This window comes from Elephas maximus, chromosome 4 (assembly GCF_024166365.1).
Source record: "Elephas maximus indicus isolate mEleMax1 chromosome 4, mEleMax1 primary haplotype, whole genome shotgun sequence".
NCBI lineage: Eukaryota > Metazoa > Chordata > Mammalia > Proboscidea > Elephantidae > Elephas > Elephas maximus.
In genome coordinates, this window is record NC_064822.1 from 38,635,593 (window position 1) to 38,657,005 (window position 21,413).

At 39.7% G+C, this 21,413-nt stretch overlaps 1 protein-coding gene across 1 annotated transcript in view; it reads right to left on the minus strand.

Moving 5' to 3' along the window:
• SLC39A12 (solute carrier family 39 member 12) overlaps window positions 1-21,413 on the minus strand; it is an 84,540-nt gene that overhangs the window by 45,747 nt on the left and 17,380 nt on the right. Inside the window, exons 4-7 of the mRNA XM_049881899.1 lie at window positions 15,914-16,121; window positions 10,771-10,943; window positions 5,834-6,005; window positions 1,276-1,448 (exon numbers count right to left, since the gene is read on the minus strand). Coding sequence (XP_049737856.1) covers window positions 1,276-1,448; window positions 5,834-6,005; window positions 10,771-10,943; window positions 15,914-16,121 — 726 coding nt within the window. The remainder of the gene's footprint in view (window positions 1-1,275; window positions 1,449-5,833; window positions 6,006-10,770; window positions 10,944-15,913; window positions 16,122-21,413) is intronic.

The following is a 21,413-nucleotide window of genomic DNA, read 5'->3' on the forward strand; positions in this document are numbered from 1 at the left end:
TCAACTGTTACAGAGGTGTGGGCAGGGTCAAGGGTACACCCAAGGGGTACTGAGGCTAGCAAGCCCAGGAAGCCATTAGCACCCACAGGCTGAAAGGGCAAAGGGAGGGAATAATGTGATTGGAGCCCAGTGAGAGCTGAAGCTGGGGAGGACAGGCCGCCCATGGGAGCATCAGGGATGGAGGGAACGAGCTACTCCTAGAGGCAGGTGCCAAAGATAGGAGGGATGGGGAGGAAATACCCCTACCTCTGTCTCCTCTTATCCTGGGTTTTCTGTTGTGCTGCCTGTGGGTCGAATCAAAACAATGACCCAAGAGGGGGAATGTTGATATGTTGTGGGGTTGACAACCAATGTCACAAAATATGTGCATTAATTGTTTAATGAGAAATTAGTTCGCTTTGTAAACCTTCATCCAAAGTACAATAGAAATAAATACATACATAGAGCAGTTTAAAAAACAAACAATCCAGCCTGTAAGGGTAATGCAGCTCCTGGGAGATGCAGCCCTTGCAGGCCAATCTTCTAGGGCAAAGAGAGTACAGAGAAGGGCCCAGAGTAGACCTGATGAGGGTGGGGGGCAGGTGGAGAATAACCAACACAATGTCTCGTAACCCAACGGTTTTAATTTATCGATAGTTAATATGTTGTTAGCTGCCATTGAGTTGGCACCTCGACTCGTGATGACCCCTTGCACAAGGGAACAAAACACCGCCCAGTTCTCCACCAGCCCCATGATCAGTTGCAGACTGGATCATTGTGATCCATAGAGTTTTCATTGGCTGGTTTTCAGCAAGTAGATCACCAGGCCTTTCTTCCATGTCCAACTTAGTCTGGCATCTCCGCCAAAACCTGTTCAGCATCATCGCAACATGCAAACCTCCAGTGACAGAGGGGTGGTAGCTGCACATGAGGTGCATTGATTGGGAATCAAACCTGGGTCTCCCAAATGCAAGGGGAAAATATTACCACTGAACCACCATTGCCCTCCATATAATTAGTATATGCTTCCTGAATTTTTCTTAGTATGGCTCTATATCTGTTCATCTTTTTATTTTCCTTTCAAAAATAAGAATAACATGTGGTGGACCTAACATCTGGTCATCTCTTTTCTCCTCCGAGTGCAGAGAGAATTTGGGGAAATAACACTTTCAAGGAAAACACCAGTCACTGTGTTTATTCATCAATGTTGCTATAGAAATATGCACAAATACCTCCCGTGGCTAATGTAAGGAGAAATCAGAAACACTGCATTTGAAATGGAAAACAGCAGGTTACCTGAGGGATAAGGTGGAGCAGAGCATCCCCAGAAAGTGTCCCAACAGCCAAGCCCACAAACAGCTGTAAAATAAGCCTGTAGTTCTCCTCACAGCTGTTGAAAAGGATCAACGTTGTCCCAAGCATGGAGCCCAGCGTGATGAGTGTCACAGCCACTGTGCTGTAGCCATATTCTAAGTCAACGGGAGATTACAAAACCTGTTAGTGCTTGTCATCCTTCACTAATGCCTCAACTAGTGAAGCTGTCAGAGGAAGAAGCCGCCTTACTGGAACAGCTAACACCAGTTGCCACGGAGTCGGTTCTGACTCATGGTGACCCCATATGTGCAGAGTAGAACCACACTCCCTCTGACCTTTCAAAAGCAGATCTCCAGGCCTTTCCATTTGCCCCACCCAGGGACTCATAACAGCTAATAAAGTTATGGAATTATTTTTTAAGTTTTACATTGGGTAATATATTTTGTTTTAGTTTTTAAGAAAAAGAATGAACAGGTCTTCACCAAATGACCCTATGTTGCTTTTACGTCACCCTGACTTACTAAGAATCACTGTGGCAAGCAAAGACATAGCTCAAAAGATCCCCAGGTTACTCCCCCACCCCCAAAGAAATAAAATTTCTCTCACATTACACTACAAAATCCACTGACAGACACATTGGTCATGATTTCCATCTAATCACATTTAAACATTTTGAAGGCAAGAAGGCCCTGTTTCAGAGGGGGCATAAAGTATGGGCTTGTGCCAAACCTAGGTCTGAGTGCAAAATGATGCATATTTTGGAAAAAGTTTCTCCTTAAAATTCTTAAAGTTATTCGTAATGTTGAAAGTGTTCATGATTCTCAGGGTCTAAAATGAGCAATTGTATTGCTGAAAATTCATCAGAGAATGTGTAATAGTTGATAATAAAAATTTGGAGTGCCTACATTTTGGATCATTGCAATAATTTTTTTTATAACTCTAAAAACTTATACCATGTTTGTACGCTTCCTGGGTTTCTTTTTTAAAATATCTCAAAAGTATAATTTAAAAAGGTTATTCAAAACTGTACATGAGGAGAGGAGAAGAAAAGAAGGAGAGGAAAAGAAAGATTAAAAAAAAGATGGGGAGAACTAATGGCTTCTAGAATCAAGTATAAACGATATGGGGGCATTCACACCATGTTCTCCTTTGGTTACACTTATCAGAGCAAATACCAGTTTCCACTTATTTAAAAATCATTAGTGAAGCTGTCAGAGGAAGAAGTCTTACTGTAACAGCTGATACCAGCTGTCATGGAGTCGATTCTGACTCACGGGTACTCCATGTGCGCAGAGCAGAACTGCTCCACTGGGTTCTCAAGGGGCTGACCTTCTGGAAGCAAATCAACAAGCCTTTCTTCCGAGGAGCCTCTGGGTGGATTTGAACCACCAACTTTTTGGTCAGGAGTATAAATGATATGGGGATAAAAGGGATATTCACATCATCATTTTCTTTTAGTTGCATGTATCAGAGCAAGTGCTTGGTTTTCCACTTATTTAAAAATCACTAACAAGTCATGGAAAAATGGTTTGCTTAGTGAGGAAAGATAATTACAAAATTAAACTATCATTTCCTTTAGTGACTACAGATGAATAATAAGTTAAATTAAGCAATCCATTTACCATAATACCATAATACTGAAAGCCCATTGTAGTTTTTAAGAAACTATCATTTAAAGTTTGTTCTTACAGAAAATGTTCCATTCTCACTATTGTACTTTTCTGGAAGGTTCACCCTTTGCATTAGACACTACCTGATAACATGGTAACAGGCTTGCAATTTTGAGAGTCCCTCTGTTGAATTGTAATGTTTTAAATTATACAAAGTGTAATATTAAAATAGACTTGGTACTGAGCTCAAGGAGGCAAAAAACTGTCAAACTTGGATTCCTCACCCCCTACTCCCATCCCTTCACTACTACGGAACCTCTCTATAAAATGGCTTACAATGGGCATATGCTTGCATAGAGATTTATTTTGTTCTAATTTAATAAAATTCCTATGTTATCAAAACATCTATACAGGTCTTCAACCAAGTTTCAGACCCCTCTCCTCCCAGAATAGACTCTAAGTGGGAATATCCTTCTCATCTAATAAACAAAGATACTTGACATGAGCACCTCCATGTTGAACAAAGTTCAAAGTTGTCGTGTTTTTATGGGTATATACAAAAGACCATAAAATGTCAAGAATTCACAAGGAAAATTTAGGATCTAAGATTTCCCAGGCAAAAGGCAAAGCTTCAAGTTCTTCAATTCTTTTTCTACTCCTCTCTGCTTTGTTGTGGGCAGCTACAGTGTGATTTTGGAGGAGGATGGAAGTTGCATAATTTTAGAGATCACGAAATCTTTTTTGAGTCTTCTGTGAGTCAGGTTTAGCCTGCTCTCATGTGGGAAGGACATCCCAAAATCCATAAAACCTCTTACTTTTGTGGCCATGTATGTGTGTTGTCGTGTGCCATCGAGTCGACTCTGACTCACACCAACACTGTAGGACAGAGTAGAACTGCCCTATACGGTTTCCTAGGCTGTATCTTTATGGAAGCAGATCACCAAGTCTCTCTCCCTTAGAGCCACTGGGTGTGTTTGAACCGCCAACCTCTGTCTGGGTTAATAGCCAAGTGCTTAACCTTTGCACCACCAGGGCTCCTGTTGTGGCCATAGGACTCTGCTAATTTACTTCCAGTCCATACATAGGTGCCATAGTGTCTTGATGGGAGTCAGGCATCTTGAAGGCAGGTTCTATGTAAATCATTTTCCATCCTTAAAATAGAACCTGACCAACATATTAAATTCGTAGCTGCTCCTGAGATGCTACTTAGAATATGTCTGAAACTTGATTTTTGCATGACTAAAACAGGAAAGGCTGTTTTTTTTTAAAACAGCCTTTCCTGGAATCGCAATTGAAGGTGGTGCTTACGGGTTGAGTTCCAGCACGCTGCATGAGATTTTCTTAATAGTGCCTCCCTGGGTACTCTTTAATGTAACCTCCTACAATTCTGTAATTTCAAAAGGCCTTCCTTTAATGACATAATGAAACGTTTTAAATTGAGAACAGTAATGATTTCCTAGGTTCTTTAGTGAGTGTGAGTTTTCTGAGTTTTTCTCAGGAAGACTACTCTCTAGAAGGGTCTAGAAATAAATTATGAAGGGAGTAAAATTTTTCAAGGATCTTTAGTTCAAAAACTTTTTTTCCAAGTGCCGCCTAAGTGCCAGGCAGTGGGCTCGGTGATGGGAATATAGACATGCCCTTGGAAGCTCAGAGGCGCCGCAGCCCTGTCTTCCTCGTCCACTTTGTGTGCCTCGCTGACCACCAGCTGCTGAATTATTTAGCTGCTCTCTTTTAATAAAGCTTTTTTTTTCCCTTAATGAATGTGAAGACTTAAATATTTAGACCTGTTATGTTTTTGTTTGCAAAAATCTTCAAGTGAATCGCTTGATGCTGCAGGATCTACCGTAAGTTAGAGATGAGTCTCTGAACAATTCAGCAACTGGAGAATGTTGCAAACTACCTCAAAGAGAAAGCAAAGCAACTCTGAAAAAAAAAAAATACAAGACCTCAGATCAATGATAGTACTTTAAGAGTAGCATGTATCAACTGTCAGCATTTTTAATGTGCATCTTAGATGTTCTTAAGTCATAATTTTGTTGTTGCTGTCTTTTAAATATACAGTATTTAAATTTTTTAGAACAGATTTTTGTACACATTATCCCACTTGAAGCTCACAAGTATCCTGTGATTTCTTAGGGTAGAGCTCATCCACTGCCATGTCTCAATGGGACACAGACGAGCTGCCCATATGGATTCCTTCACTTCTTGGGACTGCCAGCTGGGCCTGGGAGGCTGGTACCTTGCTCACTGGATTGGTCACCTGCATCCCAGAGCAGCCTTTTTGGGTTACCCCATTGTGTCTTTCTATGTGCTTCATGATGTGTGAAAGAATGCGAAGCCCTGTAGGCTATTACTGTGTAGAAAAAAGAGATACGCTCAGGGAAATAAAGAGATTGCTTAAGATCACAGAGTTGGCTAGTGATCAAAGACAAAGCTCAACCTGGGTTTCTGATTCTACTGTTAATGTTCTTTCTCTTATGCCATGTCATTTCTCAATTATGGGCTTTTAAGTTGGTCCACGATTGAGGCAGATATAGGGAACTAAATCAACATAAGTAAATCATATATAAAATATTAATTGAAAAGGAAGTATAGCATAAAAGTTAAAAAACAAGGCTCTGAGGCTAGTCTGCCTGGGTTTGAATCCCCATCTCCATCACTTACCATATAGACATTCTCATGCAAGTCACATCACCTCTCTGTATCTCAATTTTCTCATGTGCAAAACAGGTATGAGAATAATATCTTGCTCATAGCAGTTGTTGTGAGGAGTAAATGAGCTGATAAACATAAAATGCTTAGAACGGTGTCTGCTATATAGTAAGTATCCTGTGTTCACTGTTATTATGACACACATCCTATATTTGGCACTTAGTGTTCCGAGAGAATTAATATAGTATTGAACCTCACCTTGAGGAAACAAAACTTACTCTCCAGAGTGGTGGGTGGCGGCTTTGCTTGTGGGTCCTTGGGCAGCTGACAAGAGCAGCTGAGAAGTTGCTGGAGGATCGCTGGACTCATTTGCTTAAAGACCTCCTTAGAAATGGGCAAACGGCTGTTCTGTGAAAATATCTCCACCAGCTGCCTAGCAGAGAAGCAAGTCTGTACAGGAAAACATACCTTGTTACCAACCTCCGCACTGAACCGAACTCACCATCCATTGCCGTTATTGAGAACTAAATGGAACGGCAAAAATGGGCGAAATGGCAAAAATGAAGCTATTATGTATGTTTTCCTGTAAACTTCCACCCATAAATAATTTACAAATTTTATTCTCTGATCAGAAGTGGGCTATATCTCACCTTATGATGAGTATTATTTAGTATAAGTTTTGCATACTTTTTCTTTTCCTGAAAAGACACACTGTGATTTAAAACATGTTCAATAGTGTTGTGACCAGCAGTCTAAGACTCCATGCTTGTATTTTTTTCAATGGTGATAGCTTTGTATCTACAAAGCTAAGACTTCATATGATAATTAGGAGCTTTGTGGTAATGAGGTCACTGTCTTTAGAATTGTGATGCTAATACTGTGTTGGTGGTAGCAGTGGTGGCTGTTGAGTTGATTCTGACTCATGTAGACCCCAGATGTGCAGAGTAGACATGCTCCATAGGGTTTGAAGTCCATGACCTTTCAGGAGCAGCTTGCCAGGGCTGTCTTCCAAGGAGCCTCTGGGTGGGTTTGAACAGCCAACCTTTCAGTTAGTAGTCAAGCACTTAACTGTTTGCCACACCCAGCAACATGTATTTTCAAAAGCAATAAAGGTAAACGTAGTGTTTTAAAAAGAGAATGTTGTGTCCACTCAGTGGTGTGCAAAAAGTAAAGGATATGACTACCTCCATCGATTGACATCCCTTCTCCACAAAAATGGTTAAAATCATCATTTCCTACTAATTTTGCTGTTTGTAACTACATTTTTCATATTGTGTAGGCATATTTATAAGAGATGAGAATTGTAAACAATAAGTGCAAGAGGTCTCTAAAAATTGCCACAAGTCATTTGCCCATCTCAGGAGTACTGAGGGCTGACATTGTATGTAGAAAAAAGTACATTAAGTTTTAATATGTCAATGAGAATGGTATATAGCTTCAAGAGCACAGATGGATGCCGTCTATTGAAATAAAATCCCAGTGCAATGTCTTTGTGATCTGTGGTCATAATCAGTATTTTTTAAAATCAGTAATTTAAGCGGCTTATCTGATTTACAGTGATGGAGAATAGGCATTTCTAACAGAGACACACTACTCATCAGAGAATCATGGTGACATGGGTCTTTTGGCATGATTCTATGGATAATAAAGATTCTTAAGCAGAAATTGTTTGGTTGCATGGAACAGAATCCATTCAAACCAGTGAAAATCAAGAGGACATTGTATTGGAAGGGACTAGGGTATTTTATAGAACCCAGGGCGATAGGCTGAGTAACGGCCCCCAAAGATAACTAGGTCATAGGCCCTGAAACTTGTGACTGTTACTTTACATGGCCAAAACCAAACCTGTTGCCGTTGAGTTGATTCCAACTCATACCGACTCTATAGGACAGAGCAGAACTCCTCCATAGGATTTCCAAGGCTGAAATCACTACAGAAGCATGAGCCACTGACCTTTCATTTAGCAGCCAAGGCTCCTTCCTCACACAGCAATAAGGGATTTTATACATGTGATTAAGGATCTTGAGAAAGGAGAAGTTATCCTGATTATCCGTATGTAATGGGCCCTAAATATAATCAAATTGCCCTTATAGGTAGCTAGAGGGAGATTTGACTACAGAAGAGAAAAGGCAATGTGACAATAGAAGCAGAGAGTGGAGTGATGTGGCCACAAGTCAAAGAATGCCAGCAGCCACCAGAAGAGAAGAGGCAAGGAATGGATTCTTTCCTGGAGCATCCAGAAGGAACCAGCCCTGCCCACACTTTGATTTTAGCCCCATAAGACTCATTTTAGACTTCTAGCCTCTGGAACCGTTATTATAAGCCATTGACTTTGTGGTAATTTGTTACAGCAGCAATAGGAAACAAATACACTCACAGATTAAAAGGATAGCCACACCTCACGAGGAACTGCTATTGAAATCTACAAAGTCAGAGCCAAAGATGCTCTGGGGCATTTTCTCCCTTCTATTTCTCTCTGCATATATCTATTTCCCCTCACAGCCTGGTCTTTTCTTTTTAGTAAATGAATGGCCACATAAGCCTCAATTCTAAAATCTTGTCTCAGTCCAAGATTCCAGAATGGGTTGAGCCTGCAACAAAGCCACTAGCTGGCGCTCCTTGAGTCAGGTTTTCATCTTATTCAATCAGTTTTGCCCACAGATGTGAACAAACATGGCTGGTATTGTCACCCCTCTGGGTGAGGAAGGCTTTTCTCAGAAAGGCATTGGGAAAGAACTCCAAAAGCTTTCTACTACAAATAGCAACCGCAAAAAGATAAACATGTGATTTTTTTCCCCTGTAACAAAATAATTTGTGCCAAAGACCACATTACCTTTTGCATTAATTGTCACTAAAGAAACATAAATACATCATTTAAAAGTACTGGCAAAAGTAAAGGAAGACTAGCAACAAATTTTTGATGATTAATCCTTTCTAATAAATATTCTTATTGGGAAATGCTTGACCGCGAAGTCAGAGTGGAGAGATAAACATGCACAGAATGTCATGCCTCTTTACCCAATTCGTTGTCAAGAAACAGAATAATTTCTAGCCTTAAGGTACCTTCTTGTAGGGTAAGGTTATTCTATTATAAGCTGCTGTGTCCCTGACATTTACTTGCTGATCCTGTACTATTTTGGTCACTGCTGTTTTTCATTTCATCTGAAATCACTAATCCAAACGTCCTTAAAGGTGGTTCATTATGTTCTACAAAACTTTGAATGCAAACTTTTTTGGTGAAGAAGAAATTAGAAGGAAATTTTAAATTAGCCAGCCAATAATCCTTATCTTTAAAATCTCTTTATTGCTTTACATGAAACTTCAAAATGTGCATCCACGTTGTGCTGATGTAGCCAGGAGGTATGGAAGCTTTACAAGTGTATATTCTAAAGAGGTGGCTCTCAAATTTTAGTGTCCTTCAGAATCACTTGGAGGGTGGGTAAAACACAGCGTGCTGGGCTCCATATCCTGAGTTTCTGACGCAGTAGGTCTGGGGTGGGATCTGAGAATTTCATTTCCAACAAGTTCCCAGGGGATGCTGCTGCTGCTGGCCACAGACCATACATTGAGAACTCCTGTTCCAAATAATATGGACAGGGTCCTCAGATCTGCCTCCCATCTCTAGGGGCCAATCAAGAGCCACAAGGAAAGTGGCATCTTGGGACAGAGAAGAAGAATCATGGAAGAGGTGATTTGGTTTATTTTGGCCAGGTAGCACAGAAAATGATCATTACGACTTGTAGAAAATGCATGCCTTACGCAGGTAATCCCTGAGCTTTATGAAGTAACCTCCACTCTTTCTGCAGATAGGGTCAGTCAGTATTAGGCAAATGTGTTCCACTCCTGAGAACTGGCCCTGAGGAGGCACTTAAGGGGACTTCACAAACAAGGATTAACATGGGAAGGGGAGTCATTATTGTCACTTTCATTTGAACACAGTAAGCATTGGGTTTGAAAGAATCAATCCTCAAAGATATCCTTTATACATGGCAGAAATAACAAATTCACTTTTCTAAAATACATATTAACAAAAATATGTGATACTGCCCAACCGTGATATTCATAACGTGGAAACAACGTTCAGTGTTGTTCGGAATACGTAAGAAATTACTCTTTTTAAGATCTAGATTATGCTTTATGGGAGTATTGCTCATCTAAGATACAAGTAACAAAAATAATTTTAATTTATTTAAATCAACATTTTCCAAACAATGCCACAGTAGTCAGGAGTTCAGAATCTGCTATCCGGCAACCCACATATATATTCCCAGCTTCCGTGAATTAGGTGATTACTTATCAGCTCTATGCCTCCATGTCCTCATTTGTAAGGTGGAATAATAAACCCTAACCTCATAGAGTTGCTCTAATAATTAAACGAGGTAATACAGGTGAAGAGCACGGTGTTTGACATGTAGTGAGTACTCAGTAGGTGTAAACCATGTCGTGCAGTGTTAATTTCTGAGGATTTTAATTGACTAGGGCAGGGAAGGTTTCTATGGTCAAAGTTTGAGAAATGCTGGGTTCAATAAGACTAAAGAAGTTTATTCACTAAAAGGCCTCCTCAGAGACTTTAATATGCTACAACGTAATGTAAATCCCCAGTATTTCCCAAACTCATTGGACCATTCCATCCCTTTTCAAGAAGAAGTGAATGTACTGTAGAACACAACTTTAAGATATATGGATACGGCTATGTCTATAGGTACACAGATCAGATTTTCTCAAAAACCTCCCCAATGCTACTTACTCTACAAATATTTCTCTGTTGCGGACAGCCCAAAGTAATCTCTTCCTAATCTAATTTAAATTTGCAGTGTTCATTCATCAGAGTGAGTATTTATGTAATGACCCTGTAAACTCTACAAGGGTTACACCTCTTTTTGCTACACACTGTATCCTTAATGCTCGGGGGTACAAGATGGTGGCTTACACATAATAAATACTCAATATATGTTTATGGAATTAATTATTCATCCATTCAACATGGACTTAGAGAAAAGAGCAATGTATATCATTCTCCTAAATATCTTGGCCTTGTGTTTATGTCTAGAGAGATTACTCATAAAAGAAGAAAACCATGACCACATTATAGAAATAGTTTTACATTTAAGGGAACACACATTTTCCTTTAAATTTTATACAACTCATAAAACTTTCACAACTTGTCTTTGTCTAATAGTAGCAAATGATGGTGTAAGAGGATTAATAATAATACCTGATCCCAGGAAAATGGACCAACTTCCGACTCTTTGTCCACGGATACAGATAAGTTAGGGTAGCCCTGATCCAGGGTTGGTATGTTGTTTTGTTTTCTCTGAAGCTGGTAGATTTTATCCCTTTTGTAACAGGTACTTTTGGTCCAGAGAGTGTTGAGGAGTTGGTCTAGTTCTAGAAATTTCATACAAAATCCGGTGTCACATAGAATAAAGACAGGTCAATTGCAGAATAGTCACAATTTCACAAGGCCACAGCATAGATATTTTACAAAGTAAATTTGATTCTAATAAAAAGTCAAGGTTTTATCCCGAGTAAATAAGTAACTGTGAAAGAAAAAGAACATTTGCTTAGGGTATTCATTGTAGAGCTATTTATAACAGCAAAAGACTAGTAGCAATCCAAATTTCAATCATAGCTGAATAAATTATGGTACTTTCCTACACTGATGTACTATGAAGCTGCTAAAAGAATTAAGAAAAAATCTCCATATACATTATGGAATAATATTCTGGATTATTATTTTTAATCTTCCCCACTAAGAAGAATTGGGATCATTGGAGAAATGTCTGATGAAAGGTCTGGGGCAGGAAATATGCAAGATAAGTCTGGAGTTTGTTTACCAATTGTCTGCCATATGACTTTCTAGTAAAATTCTTCTTTGTGTTCAGTTAAAAAATAAATAAGTAAAAAACCAAAACCAAACCCATTGCTGTCAAGGTGATTTCAACTCAGTGTTGAATATATTGTACTGGAAAGCAAGGAAAATATAAAATATTTTAAGAGTTTATTCAAAAGGACTTGGGAGCCAACTTAAAAATGGTCAAAGGTGGAACAATCTGAACATCAGTGAAGATAATACTGACAGTAGACTGAGCTATATGAAATAACAATGATATGAAAAAGCTCACTGGTCTCCTTTGAAGGAGCAAGGGAATTATATTATTTTGAAAACTGGTAAAAAAAAAAAAAAAAAAGAATCAATAATGTATCCTCATTTTCCTTTAAGAAGCTCAATAAAATGAAATACTGATGAGGGAAAGTTTTTCCGTTATAGAATTACTACACTAATAATGAAGAAGAAATGAGGGAATTAAAATATCACAATTTTGTTAAGCCCTAAATAACTAACCAATCTAGGCCACAATCATCAATAGCTTATAACATCTTAAAAAGAGAGAGATAATCAGATATTATATGCCTTGTGATGGAAGGTACCCAGCTATAACACCGAATCACCAAATAAATAAACCAACCTATAACTAAAACAACCAAAATACATGAAATTCAGGGCACAGAAAAACATATTAAATGCCTAGGAATGCAATCAGCAAAACTGAGACAGGACATACAACTCCCCCTTTTTATTTCCAACAAAAATTTTTGAAGAAAAGAGAGAAAGGGGTCATGGTATCTATAAAAGAAACTCAAGAGGGAGACCAATTCTTTGTATTTTATGGATGTTTATTTGGATCACGATTCAATAAAAAATGAAAAAAAGAATTTCTTTTAAATCAGGAAAAATGTGAACATTGACTGAATTTTTGAAGATCTTAAGGAAAGCATTATTAAGTTTTTTTAGTTGTGATAATGGTAATGCATTTTATTTTTTAATCTTTCTCTTTTAGGAATTCATACAAAAATATTTATAGATTGATTATTTGCTTTATAATAAGCAAGAGGTGCAAGAGGGTGGAAATAAATATGAAACAAGGTTATCCAATCACTGGTAATTATTGAAATTACACGTTGTGTACGTGGGGATTATACTATTGTCTCTACTTTTGTTTACATTCAAGAATTTCCATAACATAAACATTTTTCAAGAAGCCCTTACATCAGTATTCTTTTTTCTTCCTACCTGAAAATACAGTGACGGTCTCAGAAGGAGCCGTTACAGGAGATGCCTTGTGGCTTCTGGAATAAGCACCTAGTTGTATGGAGATGGAGTTCTGAGTTGTCAAATGCTAAAGTGGCTGATTTTTGCCCCAGTGGGTAACACTGAACATCTCTCAGGAGTAATAATACGGGTTTTTAAACCAGGGTCCATGACGCTCTGTATACAGACAACTTGCCTTGATCAGATAGCACATCTTGCCTCTAATGCCCTCTGCACATCTCTTCATATTTCTTAGGGTAATCGAGCTTTCAGGTGGCAAACATTTTTACAATATTTAAAAAGTGAAATCAGATGCAAGCCTTCAGTTGAAAATGAAGCTGTACCGCTAACGCCCAGTCACTTAAGGACTAAATTTCCCAACTCCTGTTTCCCACATGGAAATGATTGTCAACATAACATGTCTTTCCCTTGTTTATTTTCTAGTTAAGACAGCTAGGTGACATGACACAATTGCGTTTCAACAGAAAAACATAAGTGAATTGTAGTAAAACATATCCATCATTCAATTTGTTGTATAAACAAGTCCAGAGAAGGTTCAGCCAAAATTCAATGACTCTGAGCTCCCAATCCCTTCTTACAGAGTTGGAAGACTTCTGCCAGTTCGTAAGGGCCTGCTGGCCTCTTGGTAAATTCAGAGGCCTAGAAAAAAAAACGCTTCGCTGTCCAGTCAGTTGCGACTCATAGCAACCCTGTAGGACAGAATAGAACTGGCCCCTAGGGTTTCCAAGGCTGCAGTCTTTAGGGAAGCAGACTCCCGTGTCTTTCTCCTGAAGAGCAGCTGGTGACTTGAACTGCCAACCTTTCAGTTAGCAGCCGAGCACTTAACCCACTGGACCATCAGGGCTCCTTCAGAGGCCTAGACCTTGCCCATCTCTCCCTCTGTGTGTGGCTTCCCATGAGAAAGTACTGTCAGCAGCAGCACCAGCTGTTATGCAATGCTCTAGGACCCATTGGTGCACAAAGCCGGGCATTTTGATGCAGATAAAAAAATAATTCATTTCACTTTCTATGGTCTTATGAGGTACAAAGAAATATGCATAACAAACATCCTGATTTTACAACTGACATTCATTTTCTCTTGGAGCCCAAAAGTTTGGCAGTGGTCACGAACGTGGCAAGAGTGGATATTTTCACATTACTTTTATTTAAAATTAAATGACTTGCCTCTATGGTTATAAGCAAACTGCTACCAAACCTCCTGTACCATTTGGAATACTGTTCCATCTTTCTGTACACATTGCTACCTGGCCCAGTGCTATGTATCATGTAGGGAAGTGTTTAATCAGTACTCATGGTAGATCACAAAAATCACCCCACTTGGCTCTACAGCCACAATTTCACAGTCATTGCCGAATAGGCGGGGTCCATGATTTTGTCTCATCACCACACAGATATCATAGCATGTTTGCCTTGAAAATGCCACCTCAGCTCTCTCGCTGTTGCTGATAGCTGTCACAGAGTCGGCCCCCAACTCATGGCAGCCCTGTGCACAATGGAACAAAATGCTGCCTGGTAGTAGTCTGTAGAAAATGTTGGCGCAATTTTAACTTTTTAGTGGCTTGTGATATTATGGACACCCTGGTGGCATAGTGGTTAAGTGCTAGGGCTGTAAACCAAGAGGTCGGCAGTTCGAATCCACCAGGCGCTCCTTGGAAACTCTACGGAGCAGTTCTACTTTGTCCTATAGGGTCGCTATGAGTCGGAATCGACTCGATGGCAGTGGGTTTGGTTTTTTGGTTTGTGATATTATATATTATATGTACATATATCTTTATAATATTTCTGTGTTTGGTAGTATAAATATTCTGGGCCAGTTTTAATATTTCAAATGCCTTTGGATACTCTGAAGCCCTGGTGATGCAGAGGTTAAGAGCTAGGCTGCTAACCAAAAGGTCAGCAGTTCGAATCAACCAGCTGCTCCTTGGAAACCCTGTGGGACAGTTCTACTCTGTCCTATAGGGTTGCTACGAGTTGGAATGAACTCGATGGCAATGGGTTTGGTTTTTGGTTTGGCTGGATACTTTTGCAATAAAGACAACATGTTCTGCAATAGAATTTCTTACTTGTTTGCTATTTTGACACTAAGATAATCCATAACTGAACACAATTTCCATTTTTAAATGTTATAGAAAAATGAAAGAAAAATAAATTCGTGAATTGTGGTTCTATTTATGCCTCTTTAGGCAAGACCGATTATTTACTGTACAGATGGTAAAACCAGCAAATACTTGCTTCATCTGTGGTCTCTTACTATTAATTAAAATCAAGTTTTCCAAAAACATGTATTTTAATCTAAAAGTATAGCAAATATAAGTCAGGTTTGATTTTGGTCACAGAAATTAAAAGCTCCAATCAAGGAAGAACCTTGTGTTTTCTACTAATTTATTTAACGACACAAGTAGTAACAGAGCCACAATTCATCGCTTCACTTATTATTTGTCCCTAACTGTGAATTTTAGTGATAAATACACTTGAACAACTTAGAAAACATATTTTGACACATCACGTATTCAAAACAGTGAATTGATAGTGTCAGCTTTAAAATAGTTTTGTGTTTAAAATTTCTGGCTTTCAGGATTTGATGGTAGAGATTTTGAAATTTGTAAGGACAAATTTTATTCACAAAAAAAGAAAAGAACTTGCTCTAGTTTTGTGACCTTGAGTACTTTTGAAATAAAACCAAGAAAGCAGTTTACTGCCTCACAAAAAAAAAAAAAAAAAAAAAGACTGCCTGGTCCTATGCCATCCTCATGACTGATTGCAGATCACACTGTTGTGATCCATAGGGTTTTTACTGGCTGATTTTCAGAAGCAGACCACCAGACTTTTCTTCCTAGTCTGTCTTAGTCTGGGAATTCCATTGAGACCTGTTAAGCATCAGAGCAACACACAAGCCTCTGCTGACAGAAGGGTAGTGGCCGCACACGAGGTGCACTGACCTAGCATAATAAATATGAAGGGCTGGAAGAAGGCAAGAGTTGGAGCAGATGGAGTGAGTGGGTGCGTAGTGCAAGTTGACGGTTTATTGGCCATGTAAAAGGAGTTCCACCTTTATCCTAAAATTGAGCCCGGGACTCCCGCATGGAAATCAAGAATTCTACCACTAAGTCACCAATGCCTCTGCCAAGAAAAAATCATGTTTAAGACACACCTGAGCATACCTGACACGCGCCAGCCTTGGCTTTTGGCACAGTTTACATACTAGGTGTGACATGGAAGTAAAATTCATGACAAATATTCTTACCCGATAGGTGGAGGGTATTTGTGCTATTCAAGGAACTGAAAATATATTCTGTAAAATAGTCTGAGGAAGGCACATTTACTTGTCCCAGACAAACATTTTGGAGGGACAAAGCAACGATTGTCGCAGCCAATGGAGGAAGTGTATTTTCATCAGCACCTTTGCTGCTTAGTATTCCAGATTTTTCCTGCAGCATTTTGGTTTCCATACACTGAAATCCAGATGCAAAGTGGGGGAAAAAAAAGTTAGCCTCTAAAATCATTTTGATTAAAACATCTCTAGGATTTCCCCCCAAAGACAAAGAACAGTTCTTCATCTTAAAGAAGATTGAACTGTTGGTAGTAATATGGCTGTCATCATTCTTTAGTCTCAAGTGTAAATCTATTTGGAAAATAATTATTTCTTTTATCTGCCATGTGTTGAACTTTCTAGCCCCCACTCCACTGGTCCTTGTTTATCCAATCTTTCTCAGTATCCCCTTAAAGGTGTGTTTTCTTCAAGAAGACCACCTATTCTTACTTTTGACATCCTTTCCCTTGGTGAATTGTTTCGCTCCAGCTTTCACTATAGCAGACTTTGACTTTATACTGGCTCTGCTACCTTGTAGCATCACAGAGTAACTCCACTTGAATAGTTGGTTGCCTTTCATCTCAAGTTCCATGTGTGCTAATTGCAAACCAAAGCTAAATGCACTAGTATCTGTGTTCTTTGATCTCCCACCTTTTTTATACATGTATGTCAACTTTCCTCTATTAAATTACGAGCAGCTGAAAGGCTGCTACCCTTCCATTAGTATTCCCATTCATTTATTTAAACATTTGTTGATTGCCAGGCAGTATGCTAAGCCAATTACATATACAGTCTCATTTAATCTCTCAAAGCTCTATGAGATTTACACTCTTCTCCCATTTTACAGATCACCTTGCCAAGGAAGGGCAGAGTCCAGATTTGCACTCAGATCTAACTCTACAGCTTAGCTCTTAAATGCTCTTCCTCTTGTATGTGGAAGTAAATTGAAACACACTATGGTGATGGCATTTTCATATCATCAAAGTGAGTTCCATAGCATAGAGTTTGGGATAGGTAGCTAAGGCTTTAATACCTACCACCTAGTAGCTGGGTGACCTTGGGCAAAATGTTTAACCTTTATATTCATCATCTGTTAAAGGGGACAATACCACCCACCTCAAAGGTTATTAAGATTAGATAAGGTGTGTAAAACAATACAGTACCGGGCACATAGGACACTGTCAGTAAATCTTAGCTACTATCATATTGCTCCCAGTGTCTAGTAGTGTGCCTGATAGGCTGGAGAAGGAGGCGAGATCAAAGACAGCTTATCTTTAATGCTATGAGAGAAATTTCCTGTGAAGCCTCTGAATAAGCCACAAAAAACTATAAACGAAATACTCTAATTGGTATGCTACAGAAGTATTACTCTGGCAGAAAAGTAAATGGATTGACAGGAGTATAATTTAAGGCCAAGGAGTCTGGTTAAGAAGTTATTGATGTATTCCAAGATATTTCTTGACCTAAGAATTTGGCACTAGAGGTGGAGAGAAGTGGATGCATTTGAGGAATATTAAGCACATGTAGATTGAATAAAGGACTTGGTGGAAAATGTGAAGGGATGCAAAGAGTTAAAAATGACCCAGGTATCTGGAATGGACACCTGGATAGTGGAAATGCCATCCATCTTTCCCAAAAAATGTTTACTGAACACCTAGTATATGCCTGGAGCCCTGGTGGCGCAGTGGTTATGAGTTCAGCTGCTAACCAAAAAGTCAGCAGTTTGAATCCACCAGCCACTCCTTGGAAACCCTATGGGGCAATTCTACTCTGTCCCATAGGGTTGCTGGGAGTGGGAATCAACTCAACAGCAACGGGTTTAACATATATCCAGGACTTTCCTAGGAAGTGGAGATATAATGGTGATCAAAAACAAAAGCATTTCCTGTTCTGGAGCTTGTAGTTCAGTGTTGCTAATAGAACAATAGTGGAACCAAAGATAAGATGACAACTTTAGCAATGGCTTTGAATAAGAGGTACTTGGTACCATGGGGGCAAAAAATAGACACCTATTCTACCAAGTCAGGCAAATGAGGGACAGCTTCCTTGAGACTGTGACGCACAGACAGATCTGAAGGTAGGTGAGAAAGGAATATTCCAGACAGAGGGAACAGTGTGTGCAAAAAGTTTCTGTGGCAGAGGGAGTGTGACAACTATGAAGGGCTGGAAGAAGACAGTAGTTGGAGCAGATGGAGTGAGTGAGAGCATAGTGCAAATTGAAGGTCTATTGGCCATGTAAAGGACTTCCACCTTTATCCTAAAATCAACGGGAAGCCAAAGGAGGCTTTCAAGCAAGGGACGGAAATGGAGGTTATACAACTAGATTTATATTTTGACAAATTCACATTGGCTACATGGTGGAGAGCAAATAGTCTGGAAAGAAGCCCTAACTGGTCACTAGTAGTGCAATTTAAAGGTTTTGAAGTAGCCCAAGTAGAAGATAGCGCAGTGGTTAAGCTCTCGGTTGCTAAATGAAAGGTTGACAGTTTGAACTCACCAGCTGCTCTGTGGGAGAAAGATGTGGCAGTCTGCATCTGTAAAGATTACAGCCTTAGGAACTCTATGGGGCAGTTCTACTCTGTCTTATAGGGTTGCTATGAGGTTGGTGAACTGATGTAAAAGATGGTGGTGATAATAATGGAGAAAACATAATAGGTTAGGAAATCTTTAGGAGGTAATAATAATAGGACTTGCATATGGATTGGATATGGAGGGGGGATTAGGAGCCAAAGCGACCTCTAAATTTCTAGTTGGACTAATGCCATTTGCTAACATATGGAACAAGATAAGAGATGGTGCCAGGTTAATTTATGACCTTAACTATGGATATGCAAAGTGTGAGGTGGCTTTGCAACTCTTAAAAATGATATCATACAGAGGTGGAGCCAAGATGGTGGAATAGACAGATGCTTCCGTCGAGCCCTCTTTACAACAAAGACCCGAAAAAACAAGCGAAACGAGTATATTTATGACAAACTGGGAGCCCTGAGCATCAAAGGCAAGCTTAGACAACAAACTGAGGGGCAGGGGAAGGAAGAGACCGTTCAGAAGCGGAGAGGAGTTACTGGACCTGAATCGCGGGGAGCCCCCAGGCACCACTCCCGGAGCCACAGCGTCAGGCTGGTACTAGCCTTCGGCCGCAGTTTCCTCAGGGAGAAGCAGCCAGCCACACAGCCCACTCACACCTCTGGAACCTGAGGAGAAGGGCGCTCTCGGCAAAAGCTAAGTATTTTTGTATATTTTACGGTGCTCCCCCGCCTCCACCCCCCAGCAGCTGAATCCCTAGGCCTGAGATAGACTCTGGTGAGCACCTGGAGCCGTCCTCCCAGCCTTGGGGAAGGAAAAAATTTGCAACTGGGGGAAAAGATAATTTGCTAGCTTCATTAACTGGGGGAGCTCAGGACAGAAGTGGCTCCTGTCCAGGCATAAACTGTCTGTGGACCTTGAGCACCTTTCCCTTCTGTGTATACCTGTGTGGGCCTATTTTGGGAGAATAGGCCCTTGTTGGCAAACTCCAACCATTTCAGCAGTGCAGTGGAGAGGTGGATGTTTGATGTTTGACATTGCTTTGCCTATTAAACAAGGTCCTCACCTATCCACAACATGGACCTAAGAACTGGTAGCTCCACTCAGGTCACCCAGCCACCCGCGACAGGGGTCCAGGGATAACTGGTACCTCCCAGTCCTTACAACAAAAACTTTGGGTGCCCATGGTCCCTCTGCAGAGCCCACCCACCAGCATGCTCCAGGGAACAGAAGATATGTTTTCCTCAGAGACACTTGAGGGTCGGTTCTCAGCCCCCTGCCTTGTTCACAGCGTGACCCCCTGCTGCAATCAGATACGGGTATATACGCCAATCACCTCTGCCCCTCTAAGGCTGTAGGACAGAGCCTGTACCACACACTTGATATCAGCTACCTGGAAACTTGAGTTGAATTCATACAAGAAAACTGACTGGACGCCTAGGCTGATATACTTGACAACAGCTCTAGCCTGCTGGGGACAGGACACCGGAGCTCCAAAGGTGAAAATAATCAAGCTAGCTCACTCAAGCAACACATAGGGGTATACCAAAACAAAACAAAGCAAGCAGCTGCGACACAGTAAGCAAGCATAAACTAATACAATAACTTATAGATGGCTCGGAGACAACAGTCAATATCAAGTCACACAAAGAAACAGGCTGTGATCACCTCAACAGACCCTCAAAACAAAGAATCCAGGGATTTTTTAGATGAAAGTACATTCCTGGAATTACCAGATGCAGACTATAAAAGTTTAATATACAGAACCCTACAAGACATCAGGAAGGAAATGAGGCAATACGCAGAGCAAGCCAAGGAACACACAGATAAAGCAACTGAAGAAATCAGAAAGAGTATTTGGGAATATAATGAAAAGTTTAATAAGTTGGAAAAATCCATAGACAGGCACCAATCAGAAATTCAGAAGAATAAAAAAAAAAATTACAGAATGAGATAACTCAATAGAAAGGCAGAAGAGCAGAAATGAGCAAGTAGAAGCTAGAATTTCTGAACTTGAAGATAAATCACTTGGCACTAATATATTTGAAGAAAAATCAGATAAAAGAATTTTAAAAAATGAAGAAATCTTAAGAATCATGTGGGACTCTATCAAGACAAATAACCTATGAGTGATTGGAGTACCAGAACAGGGAGGGATAACAGAAAATACAGAGAAAATTTCTGAGGATTTGTTGGCAGAAAACTTCCCTGATATTGTGAAAGATGAGAAGATATCTATCCAAGATGTTCATCGAACTCCACGTGAGGTAGATCTTAAAAGAAAGTCACCAAGACATATTTTAATCAAGCTTGCCAAAACCAAAGATAAAGAGACAATTATAAGAGCAGCAAGGGATAAAAGAAAAGTCACCTACAAGGGAGAGCCAATAAGAATGAGCTTGGACTACTCGGCAGAAACCATGGAGGCAAGAAGGCAATGGGATGACATATTCAAAAAATTGAAGGAAAAAATTGCCTGCCAAGAGTCATATATCCATCAAAACTGTCTCTTAAATATGAAGGTGAAATCAAGACATTTCCAGATAAACACAAGTTGAGGGAATTTGTAAAAACCAAACCAAAACTACAAGAAATGCTAAAGAAAGTTTTTTGGTTAGAAAATTAATAATATCAGGTATCAACCCAAGACTAGAACACTGGGCAGAGCAACCAGAAGTCAACCCAGACAGGGGAAAAAAAAAAAAAAGCCAAGCAAGATTAAAAAAAAAAAAAAGCCCAACACAGGGTAACGGCGATGTTATTATATAAAAGAAGACAACATTAAAATAATAAAGATGGACTAAGAAATGTACTCATACACCTTCCATACGGAGAAGAAGATATGGCAATACAAAGAAATAAAAGTTAGTTATAAATTTAGAAAAAATAGGGGTAAATAATAAGGTAA